The 21,389-nt window shown below is 43.4% G+C and overlaps 1 protein-coding gene across 7 annotated transcripts; it reads right to left on the reverse strand.

The window, feature by feature from the left end:
- Positions 1-2,836: 2,836 nt before the first annotated feature.
- LOC309369626 (uncharacterized protein) lies at positions 2,837-19,865 on the reverse strand. 7 transcript variants are annotated; one of them, XM_081910644.1, is made up of 5 exons: positions 19,686-19,865; positions 18,388-18,500; positions 18,180-18,224; positions 15,305-15,385; positions 7,647-7,825 (listed from the first exon to the last, which is right to left on the reverse strand). In XM_081910644.1, exons 1-5 carry the CDS (start codon positions 19,718-19,720, stop codon positions 7,806-7,808), a joined length of 294 nt encoding a protein of 97 aa, XP_081766770.1. In that variant the 5' UTR covers positions 19,721-19,865; the 3' UTR covers positions 7,647-7,805. The 7 variants fall into 7 exon arrangements, 2 of the variants coding, with proteins under 2 accessions (XP_081766769.1, XP_081766770.1); XM_081910643.1 differs by lacking the exons at positions 7,647-7,825; positions 15,305-15,385 and adding an exon at positions 2,837-3,158; XR_014168194.1 differs by lacking the exon at positions 15,305-15,385 and having other exon boundaries at positions 19,765-19,865.
- Between the last annotated feature and the right edge of the window lie 1,524 nt (positions 19,866-21,389).

The following is a 21,389-nucleotide window of genomic DNA, read 5'->3' on the forward strand; positions in this document are numbered from 1 at the left end:
GAGGATTCAACCTGGGCCTTTTGCATGTGAGGCAGATGCTCTAGCACTGTACACCAGACCTTTCCAAAGCATGTGCTGGATTGTAGCCACTATGGTCAACAATACAATGTTGTGGCTTTGCAGCAGTTAAGGAGGGCAAAGTACACATAGCTAGGGTTAACCCATAGCTTCAAACGTGAGTCTTCCCCACTAACCATTTAGCTATTTTAGAAGGCTGCAATGGACATGATAAGCTAAAATGGAAGTGAATCAGAGAATACAGCTTACAGATTTCTCCAAGGACACCCTAACTGTTCCCCCATAATTAAAGGCTGAGTTTCTGCTTGTACCTCTCTTTCTGCCTTAAGCCACTTTCCTGAGAGCCAGTGTGGTGTAGTGGTTAAGAGCGGTAGACTCGTAATCTGGGGAACCGGGTTTGTGTCTCCGCTTCTCCACATGCAGCTGCTGGGTGACCTTGGGCTAGTCACATTTCTCTGAAGTCTCTCAGCCCCACTCACCTCACAGAGTGTTTGTTGTGGGGGAGGAAGGGAAAAGGAGAATATTAGCCGCTTTGAGACTTCTTCGGGTAGTGATAAAGTGGGATATCAAATCCAAACTCTTCTTCCTATACCCTCCTTTATAGGTCAAAGTGAAAAACTGGGACGTCGTCGCAGGACTGCATGAGATCACGGCCCTGAAAAAAGCATTGCAGTGCCCCAAATGGCTGCTGTGCTCTTGCGTGAAGAAACAGGGTGTCCTGGTTTTCCCAGGACATTTGAGGGGTACACCATCTTTAAAGGGAGGAGTCTACTCCTTTCATGCATTCCATAATGGGCTGCAGCATATGTTTTAGGAAAGGAAGGAAAGAAGGGTCCCTGTTCCAAACCATTCACAAAGGCTTAACTTATTCAAGTGCAAAACTCATACAGCACCATGTTCAGGACTGAGCTTCAATAGTGCTGCTTGGGGCTTTGCTCTCTATTCCATGGGCACAGCCTGAGCTTATAAAGCCACAGAACACAATAGTGGCTGATGTTCCCTGGAATTCACTCTCCGAGGAAGTAAGTTATTAGTTCACAATTAAAAACAGATCTATCTGGTTTCCCAAGATTGATTGCACACTTAATCAGCTCCCACTTGCCTATACAGTATCACTGAAATGGAGAGATAATGAAGCCATGGTTCTTTTAAGAGAGCGACTGCACTGCAGATCAATTTCTTCAAAATCTTCATGTGTGCAGAAATCCTGTGGGATGAATATTTCATAAGGGGAACAACGCCGTTAAAATTAATAAAACCCCAGCCTGCCTAGTTATGAACTACAGTGATTACTGAAGAAAATAATCCTGCTCATATTTTGTACCACCAAAGTTGGGCCCTGAAGGCATCCAGGGAGAAAGGAGAACGCTTTTGAAGTGAGGTGTCACCAAGAGTAATAAGAGTTTCAGAGACACAAAATCCAGGGAGAGGAGCCTGCGACAACTAGGGGAAAGCTGAATCTTGTTCTTGCCTGGGGAAGACTGAGAAATTGAAGTTAATTAATTGTTACACACTTTCCCTCTGTGTCAGGCCCACTCCTCAGCTTCCTGAGCAGAAAACAGGAAGATCTAGAGAAGCAGCATTTAGTCACTCCGTATTAATTCCTGACAAACATTCCTGACCTGCTTTGTCAAAATCCAGCTTGTGTCCTGAAAACACCAATAGGTTTGTTTAGTCTTTAGGAACACAGGTCGCTTGCCATGGGCTCACTGTGCAGCTGGCATACATTCCAGCTGTGCCAGCCACACTGTGTCCATACCAAGCCTTTTGTGATAGTTCTCATTTGACTGCCACCCGACATGTGCGCAGGAGTCAGGTGTGTGTGGAAGGTGCCTCCTGCCAGGGGTTCTCGTGACGGCCACACCTTCCTACCTTTTCTGCAGCAGTGGGAAGGGCAGAAGCCCCCTCCATCCTGAAGCACAAATGTTAAAAGAATAGCTCCCTCAAACAAATAATTGGAACCTCGGTCTCAAAGCATAGGTGGAAACAGCTGGATTACATCAAGAGTATAATAGCTATGGATGCTGAACAGAAAGAATGTGGGAAATGATAGAATATATGGGCAATGCGGCTGGTTTTAATATTCGGCATTTTATTGGCTTCTGAGTGTGTGTGCATGTGTGCTGTGATGTTACACGATTACCTTTTATGCATTTGAATGGTCTAAAAAGATATCAAATAAATAAGATCACATGAACCTCAAAGCCTATTTTGCACTTCTGTCTAGGTTGCACCTGGGGTAGGTGCCCCTCTTGTCATTTGATTTAATATAATGTAGGCCATGAGGCACATTACTCTTTCCAGCAGGGTCTCTCTCTCTCCCCCCACCCTCAGCATTTTCTCTTCTGGCTTCCCAGGAAACTGATCGTGTTTACAATTACATTTCTCCAACCGTTCGCTAAGAAAAGTAGCAAGCAGATGCTAGTCCCAACTGAAAGCACCAAATACATAAATAAGCCATTTTGGAAATACCAGATTGCTCTTTTCTCAGCTGTTTTCAAAGCAAAAGTGTATAATAAAAAATAGAGTACAAACATGTGTCAACAGGTCTTGTCTGTAGCAGGTCCGTAGTTTGGCATTACGCTCTTTATTCAGAAAGGAATGGGCAGGAGGTGACAGAGGGCTGAGGTGGTTATGGGCATGGAATGAATAAGTAAGAATGTAAAATTAGGTGTTTTGATTTTTATTTTTATTTTTTAAAAAATGTTAACTTGATAATGTATTCATAATCTTCTCTGCTTATGACACACACAAAAATGAGTGCTTGCCTTCTGAAGCCCTCATCTGGCAGCCAAAGATAGCAGATTTCTAAGGGCATTTTTTATGCTGCTTTGATGAGTGAGAGAAAAATATACAGAGCAGCAAAATGACATTTTTCTATAAATTTCACAGTGCTCAGCAGGCATGCGAGTATGGCAGCATTCATTAAGATTAGTTAGAATTACTTAAGCACCGTGAATTTTCTCTATCAAGCTGGTAACTGGGACACTGCGGATTAGTTATTGATCAGCCACTGTTAATACTCAGAGCTCTTTCCATGCCTGTTGTTGTGGGGAGTGGGAGTGGGGAACGCCGTCTCGCGAAGCTGAAGCTGTGAAATTCACAAATTAAACAGACTCTCTTCATTCTCCCTTTTGTTTCTAGAACAGACAAAAAAAGGTGGGGGGAGAATGAGAATTAATGTGTTGCTTCAAATATTTTCTCTCTTCCCAGGCTCAGCAAATTTCTTCAGCCCTCACAACAGAGCAGGGCATTCCAAAATGGCTCCTACAAGCCAAGCCGGTCCTACCATTTAGTGGAGTAAAGCAGATGCCTTGGGGAGCTGGTTTGGGGCATTGTGAAAAGGTAGCAAATTCTTCATTTGTTATTGAATTTTTATCCCCAGAGAGAGGTGCTTGTACAAATGTTTGCCTTGGCTGCCAAAATAACTTAGCAAATCTTGGGTTCTGTGTGCCTGGAGGATGGGAAGGAACATGCTGTTCCACCTCAGGCAGCAAAAGAGTAGTGGCCAGAGGGGTGGGCTGGGGATGTGCACAAGACCTCCCAGCACTGATGTTGCTGTGGCTTACCAGGAAGGAGAGGGGCAAGATAGTGAGGAGGTCAGTGCTGCGCCACACAACAGTGAAAACAACCCAGACCTTTGCCTGGTACATCCACATAGCACTCCGCATTGCCTTGTCTCTGCCTTCCAGCAAGCTGCAGTGACACTGCTGCTGGGAGGCTAGATGCATGCTGCTATCCATCCTTGCCAGCCACTATTGCAGCAAAACGTATTGAGGCAGTTCAAGATAAGTTAGCAAACATTGCTTGAGGATGAGGAAAACACTATTGCTTAAAGTAGTCATAAGCTTAAGGCGGCTAGTAGGAACCCAATACTACTCCACTGCAATGACTGCCGTGCCTCTTCCCAGCTGCTGTGACACTGTTCTAAATGGTGCAACCCTGTTTCACGGCTTTCACTGTTGTGTACTGTCTCTGATCCCTGAAAGATGTGGATTGGAAAGGCAATAGCACAATAGCAGAAGATATGTTTTATGTGACTAAGGTTTAATCTCCAGTGTTTTCAAGTTAAAGAGTCTCAACAAGGCTAAAACCTCTGTTTGAGATCTGCCAGGTGGAAGAAGCAACAATGGGATACATCAAACAATAATTTGACTCAGCAGATGACAGCCATATACTGTATGTTCACATGATTCTAACTCTGCATAGCAGGAACAGTCAGTTGTGGTAATGAATATTAATTGACCCTCATTTGGGGGAGAGGCTATAACTCAGTGATAGATCATATGCTCTAGGTTCAGTTCCTGGAGTATTCAGTCAGTGTGGACAATATGAAGCTAGATGATCAGACTAGGTGTGGAGAAATGTCATGTGTTCAAATTATGTGAAACTGTCCATTAGGGTTTTAAGGAAAGAGGGAGTAAGCCGCTGTTGATGAACCCTCAGTGCTGGGGTAACCAAGAGCACACTGGCCAACACTGGGATGTTCATCCCACTGAAAGGAACAATGAGATGTACATTAAGATGTATGTCCCAATGAGAGGGAATGTCAACATGTTCTCTAGGCATTTTCTTCTCCCTCACCAAAAGGCAGATTGGGGGAAATAGCTGCAGAAAACTAAGAAATAATGCAAGTAGGGGATTTTCACCAACATTTTTTACGCACCCCCAGTTTGGGCACAAATATGCCTCATGAAAATTCAGTGCAGATTCTTATAGTCAGAACAGACAAAGAATTGTCAGAGGGGAAAGATCATCTTATTTCTCCTATATGATCTTTTCTGCTCCGGGTATAGCATGCAAAATTATTCTATAATCATATAGAACTGGAAAGATATTACATCAGATTTGGTCAACCACACAATTTATCTAGAGAATGATGTCAGCAGGTTGTTTTATCCCTGCAGGAAGCCTCTATTTCATGATCTGGCATCAGCAAAGTTGCATGGGAACGAAATTCCAAGGTAATGTTTTCATCCATGAGGAGTCATGCAAACACTTTTTAAAAGTGCCAAGTATTCTATCAGAATTCATGCAGTTCAGTGTATATATTGTAACTTGTAAATGAGAAAAAAGAATTGGCAAGAGACAGAGAAAGCCATGCATTCATGTATTATTCTATAATTAATTCCCAATGCAAGATAAAAGTTAAGGGCAGCATAGGGATGGAAGGCTATGTGAAATTCAGTTATTTCAGTTTTTCATTTTTCCACTCTTAAATTCATTTCCCCACATTTCTGCAGGAGCTGATACTGGGTGGAGCCAGTGCTGTTGCTAGGTAGTGCTAGGGCTGTGTCTCACTTTAAAGTAGTCCATTTTCTCTCTGTCTCTCAACCACTTATGAATCCGAGGAGAATGACAGAAGTTTGTCTCTGTCTTTGTCAGATGGTTGGAACTCCAGTTGGCTAGAAAGCGCCTTCAAGGAAAGTAGGACCCAAGGAAAAGGGAAAATTCATACTGCTGGGCTCCACTTCACAAATGGTCTCCAGTGATCCCATCTAGCTTGTCTCCTTCATGGGAAGGCTGGGTGGGGCAGGGAGAGAGTATATGCTGGGTGCTGCTACTCTAAGGAGCAAAGCTGACAGCACATGGGTGGTGGAATTCATAGAACAGAAAGATCCTGTATACCCTGGGTGCCTATTTATAAAATGGAAGAAGACTCTGTGTGAACAATTCATCACTCTAGATAGAACCAAAATGATGAGATGATTCTCACAAGCAGCTAAGGAACACTCTTTTCCTCCAAATGCTATCATCCTTTCTACTGGACTTTATTAGCTCCATCTTGGGCACCTTGCAAATGTAACTTGCAAAAAATGAATGGAATTGCAGGGTAGGACCACTTCCTTCTATCCCTCTCCCCTTCTCCCACAAAACACACACATGTCTTCATCTGCAGAAAGATCCTGAGTAAATTGCAGATATGGTAATGCAGGATAGCTTCTAAAGGAGATCAAATACTATTATTATCGCTCTCTTGCTAAAATGGCTTATATCCGTAATGTAACTTTCTTTTCATGAAGGTCAACCAAGCCATTACAGAAATGAATGGAGGCACTGTGGGCTTCTCTTGGCTAAACAAGAATGCCTTGCCCTGAGCTTTGCAACAATGAGGAGCCATCATGCTGAAGGTTTCTGTTTCCTTAAGGGCATGAGAGCCAATACATCATTAACTAAACACAGAGGTCAGAGGTCTCCACTTATATTTTTCTCATTTTAAATGACTATTTAAGGAAGGAGAATGGAGGAGGAAATGATGATGTGGATGAGAAAAATGAAACAATTCACCTACATGCCAAAAGGTTTAAATGCAACTGTTTGATTCTCCATGGACCCATTACGGCTTCAGGAATTCAGCAACATCCCATTTCGTGGCTGGATAAATAGGTGCTCAAGCACACCCAGAGGAGAAAAGCTACGAACAAGACCTCAAGGCAGTGCTCACTTCTTGACCCTTCTAGGGCTCTTAAAAGCTGCTATAGTGGTACAGCTACAGAATGCTGTGATTGGGCACAGAAGTGGTTCACCAGGTGGGGCAGAGCTGCTATGCTAGCTTCCTGGTAGGTGAGTCACTGTTGCTTACTAGGAGAGGTGAAGTGGAGGGGAGATCTGCGTGGTGCAAACCAGGCCCACCAGCTTGGTCCCAAAACCGTGGGTGGCTGGGGCTGCACATGCCATGGGCATGTGGGCATCTGACATTAGACGAGCACGTCAGTGGGTGTGCTGACGTTGGATGTGCATGCTGCCACAGCATGCATGGCCCCAACACAAAAGTTGTGGGTGCCCAGCCCTGTCATGAGAAATGTTGTGGGAGTGGGAGCACCCACAACCCTGCATAATTGGTGCTTCTGGTGCAAACACAGCAGCAGAGCCTACCTGGTGCTCTTGCTCCTGTGTTGGACCAGCACCAAACTCCCCAATGCCTCACTTTCCTCCCTCCCTTTAAGCAGCAGCAACTCACCTGCCAGGAAACCAGCACAGTGACTTTACCCTACATGGCAAGCTGCTTTTCTTGGGGTGTAAATAACTGCAGATTCAAGTCCATGCTCACCTACAGTCAGCAGGCAAGTCATTCTTTCTTAGCCTAACGGCCACCACAGACCAAAGAAACAGGTTAAGGCATGTTCCCAGTGCCATGACAGTCTCTTTTTCCATGTATGTGTATATGTAGCATATCAGCAAACCATACAAATATATTATCGTTCTTCACCATTGGCTAGCTGGCTTGGTCACTGCCCTTTCCTCCACTCAGAAGCAAAGCACTCCACAGCTTGATGCTTGAGATAGAGTCACTCTGCTTCCATTGCAGGCACAAATGGTGGGCCATTTCCCCCCTAATAGGAGGAGTGGATGGTATCAGTAGTGAGAGGCCAGAGGCATGAGCAGAGGGCAGACGGTGCGGCGGGCATGCCCTGCAGGTAAGATGGAAATGGCGCAACCTCTTCCATTCTCAGGCAATGACGGGGGGGGGGGAGAGAAGGAGGTGCTGGTTATCAGTGGATTTCTGGACATGTCACTTCCAGGTTCCTCCCCTCCCAATTTTATTTGTATGCTTCTTTTCCACATAAAAGAATCATGCTCAGTATAGCTTACAACAAAGAAAACGCAAATGCATTTCAAACAAACATAGTTTTACATGTCTTTATTCAGAAGAGAGGAAGGGAGAGGACTACTGTGCTTGGGTCCTCCTTAGGGGTTTCCCAATAGAGCATCTGATTGGCAACTGTCAGAACAGGATGCTGGACTAGATGGGCCATTGGCCGGATCCAGCAGGCTCTTCTTTTGTTCTAAGTATTCCATCTCATACCTGCATTTTTTAAAAAAATTAAAAATCCATACAGGATTTATATTTAAATAGCTATTTTGAATGTGTTTTCCCACAGAATACATCTTTCTAAATTTATTTGATGCTAAAATACAATGTTTATATGGATTTGGGTACTTTGTGTCTTCTTCATGTTCTACTTTCTTTTACACAGAGGCCTTAAGATTCACTCTTAGCTTAGCCTTAGAGGAAGAATGAGTCATCTTCCAAAAGCTGATGCCCTTGACATTCCAGGGCTGAAAGTGAACCCATCACACTAATTATTGGTTCAATAAAGAGACATCCATCACCCCATCCTGGGCCATATACCTGCAATTTCCATAACAAAACTGATTGGCTACAGCTGGAGATGTAGGGAGAGAGGGGTGGTCTCTGCTCCCTCCATCACCCAAAACATAGACAAAAACCTGCTATTTGTTTTAGTTCTGTGCTTGCTGGATACAAGACAGACAACCCAAACAAACTTCTACCTCTCTCTTCTAGAGACGGATGGTACAGATATATTGGTTAGTCTCTGCACCTGCCAGGGGGTTGGACGACTTCAGAACCCTGTGCAGATACTTATCAGACATCACAGCTTGCTATTTGTCCATGGTCTCCGATTTCTCCAGCTTTTCTGTGGCATCTCTCCCTTGAGATCATAGATAGATCCACATTTTTGAAACACAGGATGTAACTCAAGCTATTCCAAGAGGCTTGAACAAACTACTTGAGCAATGCAATCTTTTTTTAATATATATTTTTAAAATTTAAACAGGGAGTGATTTAAAAACAACAACACCTAAACCCAAAGGACCTTCAGCTGTCACACTTCTTTAACAAAAAGCCTTTCTATTTTTTTCTAGTGACATCTTGCTTGTGGCAATTTGCAAAATACATCTTCAGGTTTATGTTGCTAACAGGGCATTTCTATAAATGTCTACTCAGAAGTATGAGCCACTGAGTTTGATGCAGCTTACTCCAAGGTAAGTAACAAACTGCAGCCTTAAAGATTACCTCATTTTGCTTTTGTTCACATTCAGCAGTGAAATATCCTATTCCTAAATACCTGTGCTCTAAAACAGTGAAGTGTTTTTCAATGTATGCTGAAAAATGTTACGGCATTATGCATTGCCTAGCGAGGAATAAAAATCAAGTTAGCAGAGAATCCCTGTGTTTGGTTTTCATTATTTACAAATTCTGCAACTCAGCTATCTCCAGCTCTTAGTTATTCTTCTTCGCTTTCTGCTGGGAGGTAAAATGTATCAGAATCCTGTTTTCTCCTTTTAACTCCAATGGACCTCAATGAAGAATTAAGTTGAAGATGGCTTCATGAAATTTTAAACTTTTTCAGTGTGTGGAGGAGGGAGTTTGTAAGTTGGATACTGGATACCTGATCACTTGTGTGCACAACTCTTTCCTGAATAATATGATAGGCCATTCTACCAGGACATTTTTGCCTAAATGACTCCCCTTGATACTGAGGCAAACGTAATGTTCAAAAAGGCTTCATTTTCTCATTTATGTAGCACTTTTTGCCCATAAAGTATTTTCAGGATCATCACAAATGGAGACATGAAATGCTTCACACACTCAGAATAGAGTCCAGAAATTTTGGGAGCCACAGAAACTACATTTCCTATAGTTTCCAGCATCTCTAAATGTGGTTGCACATGCTCATAGCTGTGTCTAGGCCTAGCGCAACTCTTCATTTTCACCCTTTACCCCTGCAGTGTTAACTTCAGGAAAAGGAGGCAACAGAAACATATGCTGAGGAGAATAACACAAAGAGATTCAGCTAGGACTTTTTGGAGTCATGCTCCAGTTACAACTGGATCCAGAGAGCAGACTATCCAAGTGCCCCTTTTTTCCAGGAACAGTCCTGGATTTACAGAAGCCATCCAGGTTTCTGATTTGATCCTGGAATATCCTGCTTTTCCTTAGGACATCCCTATTTTCGTCAGAGAAATGCTGGTGGGTATGAGAGAGTCCAGCCCTCATCCTTTATGATTCTGCATCTTCAACAGGGTAGATTGATATGAGGTACTCCAAGCCTGAGAGAAAATTTTGCTGGGTATGGTGGTTGGGAGATCTGGGGTTCTGATTTGATAGTTATCTTTTAGGTGTCAATTCATAAAATTAGTAAAGGTAAACTGACTGTTAGGTCCTGTCGCAGACGACTCTGGAGTTGCGCGCTTATCTTGCTCTATAGGCTGAGGGAGCCAGCATTTGTCCACAGACAGCTTCCAGTTCATGTGCCAGAATGACTATTAAGCCACTTCTGGGGAACCAGAGCAGCACACAGAAATGCTGTTTACCTTCCCACCGCAGCGGTACCTATTTATCTACTTATCAGACAGATTTCTAGGTCATGTGGCCAGCATGACTAAACCACTACTGGCACAACAGAACACTGTGACGGAAACCAGAGCGCACAGAAATGCTGTTTACCTTCCCACCGCAGCGGTACCTATTTATCTACTTGCACTTTGACGGGCTTTCCAACTGCTAGGTGGAAAATAGATATGCATTTTGATATACCGGGTGTTGGTTTCTGCTTCCTCACTGAACAGCGAAGTGCTTGTCACAAGACAATGTTTACATTCCACAGGATGTACTGTTGGAGGTTTTCCCACGGGAACGGGAGACTGGATGTGACGTACACTGGTTTCCTGTTTTTTCACTGTTCTTTGCAGTTTCAGTTTGAGATTCTCTCCGTGCTTTAGTGGAGAGATGACGCTTTCTCTGCTCCGGCAGAGGGAAAATGTTTTTCTGTAACTTACCAGCTGTAAATAAAGTAGTATAGAGCATGTTGGCATATACTTCTCATCATTCCGCTGTGCACTGGACACTGCTTATCCCCAACATTTGGTTTCGGGCCCAGAAAAATGCAGTGTTTTGAGGATGGACTTCAGAAGTCGGGCTCCTGGCAAAGGAACAATGGAGCATCGGAACAGCGGCAGAGAGACGGAACGCACGGTATCTGCTCTGCACGTCAAGATGATTGATGAAGGTATGTGCTACTGCTCCGGGAAGCCTGCCAGCTTCTAATTAATGGCTTTATGGCTGGACTTTGAACTTTTAAAGCCGTTTTCCACGGCACAAGCGTAGTGGCTTGGATGGCTGGGAAAGTGAAAGTAACTTTTACAAATGCTGTTGTTTCAAAGCAGCTGCAGAATTCAGTGACGCAGCAAGAATTAAAGGGCCACATAGAGAAAGCACTTGGGGACTTTCGCTATTGAACTTGCCTTTGGGAATGCAGTTTGAAGCAGCTGCAGATAAGCAAAGAGGCTCAGGCTCACAAGCAGAGGCTGTTTTGATTTGCCTTTGGATTAAAGCAGTCTGATTTAAAGCAGCAAATGCCAAGGTCATGATGGCTAGCTGCAGAAGGCTGGATGAAGCAAGTGGGGAATTTGATACCACTGATCAGCCAAATGCTCAACTCACAGTAGCTTGTGATACTGCCATGATTCAGAATGAAGCAGATCGGCGGGGTGATAGCTGCATCAACAAGGGGGAGACTTCACAGTCGTCATCCCATAGTGCAGTGGAACCACCAGATGGCGCCAAAGCTTTGAAGGCAGTGAAATGCTACTCGTGTGGACGTCTAGGCCATATGAAGAGGGAATGCAAATATCCCAAGGCCAAGACAGAGCAGCGCAGCGAAAGCTCATCGCGTGGAAAAGGCCGAGGCAAAGGCAAAGGTCCGGTGTCCAGGACAACGCAGCACAAGGCAATGGTCTCACGCTTCGCTCCAAAGGTTGCAGAGGTTGCAGAGGTTGCAGAGGTCCAGAAGACGTCTAGATCTTTCTTCGTTGTTGATTCGGCCGCAACGCACCACATGTGCAACGATAAGCGACTGTTCGTGTCTTTTACACCGCAGGAAGGTGCGATTCACCAGGCGGATGACCACACTATCCCCAGTAAAGGCTACGGAACTGTTGTTCTTCACAGTTTGGACTTATCGATACAGGATGTTCTTTATGTGCCGGATGCAAAACATAATCTGCTCAGCGTTGGACAGCTGATTGAGAAGAAGATTGACGTTTCCTTTAAAAACAATAGATGCATCATCACCAAGAAAAATGATTATCAATTGTATGCTGAATTTGTTGATCGTTTGTTTCTTTTGTATTATGATGATGTTGTGCAGGATGACACTTGTTGCATTGCAGGTTCTAACAAAAGTTTGCATGCAGAATGTATTCACGATTTTCATCGAAAATTTGGACATTTGCATTTTGAAGCAGTATCTAAAATGCCTGCCTTGGTTGAAGGTATGACTATTAAACCCTGCAGGTACCACATGAAGTGCAAGGCATGCGCAGCAAACAAGGTAAAAATGGCTGCGAAAGGTAAGGTGTCTAGTAGGCAAGCTACAGAACCATACCAAATTGTTCATGCTGATTTGGTTGGACCACTAGCGCCCTCTTTGGGTGGAAATAGGTACTTCATGGTTCTTATTGATGCATTTTCCAGGTATATTTTTGTGTACAATCTCAAGCAGAAATCAGAGGCTTTTCCTAGGTTCAAGGAATTCTGTGCTTGGTTGGGAAATGTGCATGGTAAGAAGATAGAGATTCTTTTCACTGACCGGGGGGGGTGAATTCACTTCTCAGCAGTTTGAAGCTTTTCTGGCTGAGAAAGGAATTCAACACGATTTGTCTAGTCCTCGCTCGCCATGGCAGAATGGACTTGCGGAACGAGCAAATCAAACTTTGCTTCAAGGGTTAAAAACCTTGCTGCATGATGCAAATCTTCCAGAGAGTTATTGGGCCGAAGCTCTCTCATGTTTCACTTACAGTTATAATCGCAGGTTATCTTCAGCGATTGGTTGTACCCCCTATGAGAAGATGTTTGGCAAGAAGCCATACATCAAACACATGAAAATTTTTGGTTCTGACATGTGGGTTCGCTCACCACAAAACTCCAAGTTAGACAAGCGTGGATTGCATGGTATCTTTCTAGGTTATCAGAAAGGGTCTTACAGAATAATGATGACTGACTCTAAGGAAATTAAGCTCACAAGAAGTGTTGAGTACAATGCCAAGTGGGGGGAAAATGTGGGAATTTTCCAATGTTATCCTGATGACAGTGATGAGACTGGGGATAGTCAAAAGCAACCGCAACAACCCACACCCACTGATGAAGGTTCTGATTCTGAGTCTGAAACTGAATCAGATGATTCAGAGGATTTCAAGAGTGCGAAAGCCTCTATGCGACCCTCTGAAAGCTCTGATCAAGAATTGGAGGAACCATTGTTCACAATAGGTCACTTTTCTCCTAAGAAGGAAGAGGAGAGTGTTGAAGACTTAAGGCTAATTCGCAGGTCACAGAGAGCCATAAAAGGCAGACCTCCAAAGAGATTTGCTGATGAGTTTGCTAAGATAGCAGTAACAGCTGTTAAAAGCTCCAAGAAGGTTTTTGAACCTTCAAGTTTCCAAGAAATCCAGGATTTGGATTCAAAGGAAGCTGAGCCATGGTTAAATGCCATGAAGGCTGAGCTTGATTCCTTGGAAAGGAACAAAACATGGGAGCTTGTTCCAGTAGTTCCAGGAATGAAATTGCTTGGAAGCAAATGGGTCTTCAAAGCGAAGACTGATCAAAATGGCAAGATAGTCAGACACAAAGCCAGGTTGGTAGCCAGAGGTTTTGCACAGGTACCAGGTGAAGACTATCACGAGACCTACTCACCCACAGTGAGGTATGAGAGCATTAGGCTTATGCTCAAGCTAGCTGCAGAGGAAAATCTACACATTAGTCACCATGATGTGAATACAGCTTTTCTGTACGGATCTCTAGGTGAATCACTTTATATGCTTCCACCTGATGGCGTACAGGTAAAACAGGGATTTGTTTGTGCTCTGAAAAAGTCCCTTTATGGTCTCAAACAAAGTGCACGGTGTTGGCACACAAAACTCACTGAAGTATTGTTTTCTCTAGGTTTTAAGCAAGGGAAAGCTGATCCATGTGTATTTGTCAAAGAGGAGGGGCAAAAGAAACTGTATTGTTTGTTTTATGTTGATGATCTTTTATTCTTTTGGAAATAGAGAGAGATCAAGATGGTAACATTCTAGTACACCAGTCACGGAAAATTGCTGATGTGTTAAGCAAGCTAAACCTGATGGATGCTAACCCTGTGGACACACCGATGATAACAGGTTATCAGGTAGATGACACTGAAGAAGCATTTTCTGACACTACACTGTACAGAAGTGTGCTAGGCAAGCTAAACTTCATTGCCAGATGTTCAAGACCAGACATTGCTGTAAGCTGTAATTTGCTAAGCAGACAAGTCAACAATCCTACTGTTAAGGATTGGAAAGCTCTGAAACGCATAGCGCGGTATTTGAAAGGCACTATGCATTACAGACTGAGATTCAACAATCAGAAGTCTGGTGGTCTTGAGATATTTGCAGATGCAAGTTTTGGAAGTGACACTACAGACAGGAAAAGTACGTCTGGAGTTTGCTATAAGTACAATCAGGGTCTATTTGATTGGTCGTGCAAGAAGCAAACAACAGTTAGCTTAAGTACTTGTGAAGCTGAACTGAATGCACTGTCTTATTCACTTAAAGATTGTGAATGGTTGTTACAATTGTGCAAAGACATGAAAATTCCTGTCAAATGTCCAATCCAGGCATACCAGGACAACAAAGCATGTTTGGCTTTGCTGAATTCTGAAGGTTGTAAGCAAAGCACGAAGCACTTGCAATTGAAGTTGCAACATGCTAGGGAACGTATTCAGAAGGGACTCGTAACGGTGTCCTATATGCCAGGCAATGAAATTCCTGCTGATGTATTGTCCAAGATTGTATCAAGGGATCAACACTGTACCTATGTGCAGAAGTTGGGTTTGTACTGATATTGTACGAACACGCTGTCCAGTGATGTTCACAGAAAGGGGGAGGATGTTGGTTTCTGCTTCCTCACTGAACAGCGAAGTGCTTGTCACAAGACAATGTTTACATTCCACAGGATGTACTGTTGGAGGTTTTCCCACGGGAACGGGAGACTGGATGTGACGTACACTGGTTTCCTGTTTTTTCACTGTTCTTTGCAGTTTCAGTTTGAGATTCTCTCCGTGCTTTAGTGGAGAGATGACGCTTTCTCTGCTCCGGCAGAGGGAAAATGTTTTTCTGTAACTTACCAGCTGTAAATAAAGTAGTATAGAGCATGTTGGCATATACTTCTCATCATTCCGCTGTGCACTGGACACTGCTTATCCCCAACACCGGGGTGGGAGAGAGACCATGGTATAACACCCTGAAACAAAGTGAAGAGATTTGTGTTGCAGTGTTATGGAGATTACTTTTTCAATTCTCACTTCCTAGATATGTGCTTACTTTAGTTTGAGCATGTTGTGGCTGGTAGATAGGAACATTTGTGTGGCAGGGCTAGCTTAACCTCAAGCACACTGCTATAGAGTTCAGATGAGGGAGAAATGTGGTTTGGTTTGCATTTTTATGTGGACCTACCTACCTAATTCACACTTCCCAAAACAATACAGGAGCTTCAAAAATTGCACTTCTCTGAATTTTGCAGTGAAGCTCTCCAACCAAGCTGTGTGTACATAAATGTGTTGTGTTAGGGGAAAGTGTGTATAAAAATGCAAGGATTCAGTGAAAATAAAATACAAAATGGATTATATTAGGGAAGATTGCATGCAAACTCTATCAAGTAAAATTGCCTACAAAATGTGGAGAAAACTTGAACTAAAATGCACAAATTTTCCCATGACCTTTTTTTTTTTAAAAAAAAAATTCAAACTGATGCAAAAATGTGGAGATGTGAAGTAATGAGGAACAGAAACTGAAATGGACAGATTTTCCCATCCCTGCTGTGGGCTTCAAAGCTAAAAGAAACTGTCAATTCAAACATCCAAAGCACAACAAAATAAGGGGCAAAGAGGGGTGTAATAATACTTGGCTGGACATTAAATGGCACAGGGAGCTAACGTGCAGATTGTACTGGTCACTTTATATGATCTATAATAAAACCAATTTTGATTTAGACAAGTTGTCATGGACAAATTGCAAGACTGGAGAGACCTTGAATGCCCAGACCTTCCAATGCCATCAAGGCCAGGTGTGTTGTAAGTGAAGATGGGATTGTCTGTGACATGCTTCTCTCCAGTTTGTTCATGACCTTTTCAGCAGAACGCTCCACTTTGTATATTTCTGTAGTTACCTCTGACCTCTTCAGATGTAGTCACTAAATGAGTTTTGTATAAGACCAAACACAATTTTTTTCTCCATTTGTATTCCGCACGCATGCCAACAAATTCTGATAAGCCCCATGCCCTCACACTGTTTCATTTGTATGTGCTTAATCTGCCTTTATCCTATTTGATGGAGCATCTTCTTTAAATTGATTCAGGCACCAGCGTAGTAGGGACTTTGCATAGATTTTGCATGCATGACATTTCTGCACAGTTGGGTCGTATTATACACCTAACTGAGCATATTCTACACATAAAATTCCATATTCAAAAGAAAAACCGAGTAGAATCAAATGGCAGGTGGAGGGAAGTGTGATAATGCTGGCTGTTACTTGATTCTTAGGCATGATCTTTTGTTACTGATTAATATTTAAACTTTCTGGATTCAACATGCGACACCTTTGGACCATTTTTTGTCCTTACAGTTGGTCTAGGCCGGGAGTAGCCAATAGAGTGTCCTCCAGATGTTTAACAAAACCGCAGTTCCCATCCTCCCTTACCACCGGCCATGCTGTCTGGAGCTGCTAGGAATTGTAGATTCAGCAACATCTCGAGGGCACCATGTTGGCTACCCCTGAAATAAGTAGTTCCTCCCTGGCCCTCTTTCCTGGAATTCACTATAACCTGGATACCTCCATTGGTTAGAGTGTGATCATTGGCAAGGTTGCATGTTTGATCCCTGTATAGGATAGCTTCATATTCCTGCATTGCAGGGGGTTGGTTGGACTAGATCAGCGGTTCTTGACCTGTGGGTCCCCAGATGTTGTTGGACTACAACTCCCATCATCCTTGAGCTCTGGCCTTGCTAGCTAGGGGTGATGGGAGTTGTAGTTCAACAACATTTGGGGGCCCACAGGTTGAGAAAGGCTGGACTAGACGATCCTCAGGGTCCTTTCCAACTCTACAATTCTATGATTATGAACTGATGGATAAAGGGGATTTATGGAGTGCTAGTCATGATGACTAACTCCAGTTATCAGAGGCAATATGTCTCTGAAGACCAGTTGCTGGGGAACAGCATCAGAGCTTTATTGCCTTCATGCCCTGCTTGCAAATTTCCCATTAGGAACTGGTTGGCCACTGTGAGAAAAGGATGCTGAACTAGACGGTCCTTTGAGTTCTTATGAATCTAGCAGGGTTCTTATGAATGGTCTCCAACTGCTTGTTTTTAGCCAAGAGGAAAAGACACACATAACCATTTATGGTTCCTTTGCAAGGATAGAGTGTGATACTTCTCAGACCCATGATACTGTACACCTACACTTCAATATGATCTGACCATGAGAGGCATCTTCCAATTCCAGCTGCAACACACTGGTCAAGGATCACATTGCATGGCCATCATTCTAGGTGCACATCAGAGGATGCCCTGTGGAATTCAGCCGGACTTATATCCAAGTGAATACATGCAGCATCAGCAGTTGCCCATGAAACAGAGCACTAAGTGAAATTGCCTGCAGCCATGTGATGCAATTCAGAATGGGTGATTGTCAACCTCACCTATGCACTCTGATAAGTGGCAAGGAAGGTGCTTCTTTGTGGGGGATGCTGAGTCAACCCCATGCAACCAAAAGTTGCTGACATCAGCAGGGGCGACTGTTCAGACAGCAACTGTGAATACACCTGGTACTAGCTGCCCCCCAGCCATTCAATATAACTGTAGGATATTGATTCAATAGCCATGGAACCACCAGTGGATTCCCCTAGCTAACACCCTAACCAGTCACTGCAGTACAGGATCTGGCTGTAATGCTATGCCTACTTCCTTGGGAATAAGACATGTTTACCCTTGCATCTCAGTATATAATACAGTGGATGCTCGGATTGCGAAAGTGATCCGTGCGGGAGGCATGGTCACAACCCGCAGCATTCACAACCTGCAACACCGCGTCTGCGTATGTGCGGGTTGCGATTTGGCGCTTCTGTGCATGCGTGGCCACCAAAACCCGGGAGTAACCCATTCGGGTACTTCTGGATTTCAGCAGGTCTGTAACCTGAAAAAAGGCAACCTGGAGCTTCTGTAACCCGAGGTATGACTGTATATGCAGTATATAATATGCATCAGATGAGTTTGTCCATCAGCTTAAATCCAGGCACTCAGGCTTGCACTGATGTGTGAGCCAGGCTGTTAATTACCTGGTGTTGCTGTGTGGGTCTGCCTTAATAGCACAGCAATTGTACCTGCAGCAGTGCCAATTATAAATGAGAGAAAGTAAAGAAAAAAGAATCTGATGAATCCATGGATTGGCTAAAGAATTATTAATATGCCAGTGCTAAAGAGCAACATCTGCCCTTCATAACACGAAGGCCTTGGTTGTGAGGTGGGAGAAACAGTTACAGTTACCAACAGAAGTTGTGCAAATCTCAGTGAGTTGCAGAAAATTCCAGTGGAGGATTTCAATGTGCCTGGTAAGTGAAGAGGAGTCAGAGGCTGACATTAAAGGGGCTTCACACAGCCTGAAGGGAAAAAAATGGATTAATATATGCTTTATGCTGCAGCGAATTCTAAGCAGCAGCATTTTTGATGAGCTGAAGAATGCTAATTTGAAGAATTCATCAAGAAAATGTATTGATCAATATTTTATTAGCAGGGATTAATATTTCCTATAAGGGGAGCTAATGATTAACAATATTATGCTTATGTCAGGGGCAGAAGAGAATTTAGAAGCTGAAGACTTATGCTGCTATCATAGTTTCAAACTCTTGTGTAAAAATGCAAGCAGCAAGTTAATAGAAAAAAGATACACCCTGGAGTTAAAAAAAAGAAACAATCCAACAAGAATCCTCAATGCCTTTTGGTAGCCACATTCATTTAGGATACCCCCTCCTGCAGCTGATTCTCAGGCAAAGTATTACATGCAGTAAAACCAGGTGGAAGCTGGAGAGCGGAGTGCCAAAATGGCAGAATGAACTGTATCACTTCAGGCAGTAGATGGGGGAATGTTTTTTGATGCTTCTCCACATAAAAACTCCCAATAAATAGAAGCACAACATGGATAAAGGTTTTCTATACTGGTCCCCAAGCAAGGGAGGCCAAGAATAGCCCTAAGGTAGAGGGTCATCCCCCCCCCCCTCACTGGCTAGCACACTACCTCGCATTCCTAGCTCAAGTCCAGCTCTGCTTTGCTTAGGAGTAAGGCTCTTAAAGTTTGCTAGAGAGAACATTTTCAAAGCAATCAAATGACATTTGAATAGATAAATACTCTTTCAAAGATGTGACAAATATATGTATTTTGCTGAGATTAATTTCTCTACTGAAGTTCTTTCATTTATCTCACAAGTATTTTCAAAGTCTCTTCTATCAGAATAAAAGCCAAAGATGAAAGTCTTTATTTATATAACTGATATAAGAGATTCCGGATGCAAAGAGAGAGAAGTTACAGTTCGGGTCTTGTTTTTAATGTTTTAGGTTTTGTTTTAACATTCTCTCGCATGCTTATGTCCACCAATGAATTCAAGTGAACAAGGAACATCCTAAAATTAATCAATTGAGGAGTCTCAATGCTTTTGTTAAATGCAAAATTTCAGAAAGCTCTATATAATATCTCCCACTGCTCAAAAGAAACAACCGGCATTGATCTTACAAGTTTGTGGATGTGGAGTGTTCAGTACACTAACTTCTTCCACATCACTCACACTCACCTGTTGGTATAGCTATGGTGTACATTCCTTCTCATTTCTAGTATTTGGTTGCCAGGTGTGATGCATGAGTGTTACTTACGTTCTGTTGGTAAAAGAATTAACTCAAATAGGCATCTGCAATCCCTCCCAGTAAAAAAACTTTTGCTAGTCTTACTGAGGCCACACTGACACCAACAACACTACGACTTGGAGTACTGTGTCCAGTTCTGGGCACCACAGTTCAAGAAGGACACTGACAAACTGGAACGTGTCCAGAGGAGGGCAACCAAAATGGTCAAAGGCCTGGAAACGATGCCTTATGAGGAACGGCTAAGGGAGCTGGGCATGTTTAGCCTGGAGAAGAGGAGGTTAAGGGGTGATATGATAGCCATGTTCAAATATATAAAAGGATGTCACATAGAGGAGGGAAAAAGGTTGTTTTCTGCTGCTCCAGAGAAGCGGACACGGAGCAATGGATCCAAACTACAAGAAAGAAGATTCCACCTAAACATTAGGAAGAACTTCCTGACAGTAAGAGCTGTTCGACAGTGGAATTTGCTGCCAAGGAGAGTGGTGGAGTCTCCTTCTTTGGAGGTCTTTAAGCAGAGGCTTGACAACCATATGTCAGGAGTGCTCTGATGGTGTTTCCTGCTTGGCAGGGGGTTGGACTCGATGGCCCTTGTGGTCTCTTCCAACTCTATAATTCTATGATTCTATGACGTTTCGTAAAGCAGTCATGGCTTCCCCCAAAGAATTCTGGGAGCTGTGGTTTGTTCTGGATGCTGATCGTTGCTAGGAGACCTTTATTCCACTTCCAGGGCTACTATTCCCAGAGTTCTCTGTGGGCTGGTTGCTGATTCACCACCCCCCCCCAGCCCAGGGGAAAAGTTATAGCCTTAGATTCCTCATTATGGTGAACAGGCAAGCAGAGAGCATCATTGTTATACAGAGTGGCCTGAAACCTGAAACACACATCAAAGTGGAGCAAGTCAGAAACAGACTGGAATTTGTAAAATGCACATTACAGAAACAAGGCAAATCAGTGATGTGTCCTAGATCTAAACATTTTCCTTAGTTTCTTTTGAGGGATAACTTTCAGCTGCAAGCATCTGCTGTTCTTTTGTCCCACTCTGAATCAAAAGGTGACAGACTTACATTAAAACTTGTGAAGTGATGGAGCCTGGAGGAACAAAAAGGGAGTCCAGTCACTGAATTTTATGGGTAGAATGGTGGTGTGGAAAAGGGGACAGGGCTTCTGTGGTAGTAGTGGAAGCAAGCAGCACAGCATAGCCTAGGGTCACTTTGAGGTAGCAACCCAGCAATACTGTTTGCCTGCGTTGTAGGAAACAACTGAGCAGAGGAAAGGTTCCTGGGCATTACACCAGCAGCAGCCGCCTCATGTGGACAACTCCAGTCCCTCTTGCTTAGGAAAGAGTGAGGGAATGACAAGAGGCAGGGCAGATTCACAGTGAGAAGGCCCCCTCTAACTCTCGAGCTCTCCCCCACCCCCCATAACAAGTGGTCAAAGCAGCTTAGGGGGGTGCCTATAGTGAGGAGAGTATAGATCCATAAAATGGAAGTTCCCAAAGCTCACATGAGCCCACTCCTCAAATCATAACACTTTGTGTGCTTCCTTCTGTGCAATACTACCTATTCAATGCCATTGAAATGGAGCTTGCAAACTAACAAATAAATCACAAGGAGGAAAGCAAACCCCTTTAAGTC

Source organism: Podarcis melisellensis (assembly GCF_964234715.1).
Source record: "Podarcis melisellensis genome assembly, chromosome: 5".
Lineage (NCBI taxonomy): Eukaryota > Metazoa > Chordata > Lepidosauria > Squamata > Lacertidae > Podarcis > Podarcis melisellensis.

Excerpts from the sequence above, each read along its gene's own strand:
- LOC309369626 (XM_081910643.1), bottom strand. The coding sequence starts at position 19,720 with ATGAGAAGGAATGTACACCATAGCTATACCAACAG. Across the intron at positions 18,501-19,685 it reads CACCATAGCTATACCAACAG|GCTGTGTGAAGCCCCTTTAA; the intron begins GTGAGTGTGAGT and ends TTTTCCCTTCAG. Across the intron at positions 18,225-18,387 it reads GATTTGCACAACTTCTGTTG|GTACAATTGCTGTGCTATTA; the intron begins GTAACTGTAACT and ends GCACTGCTGCAG.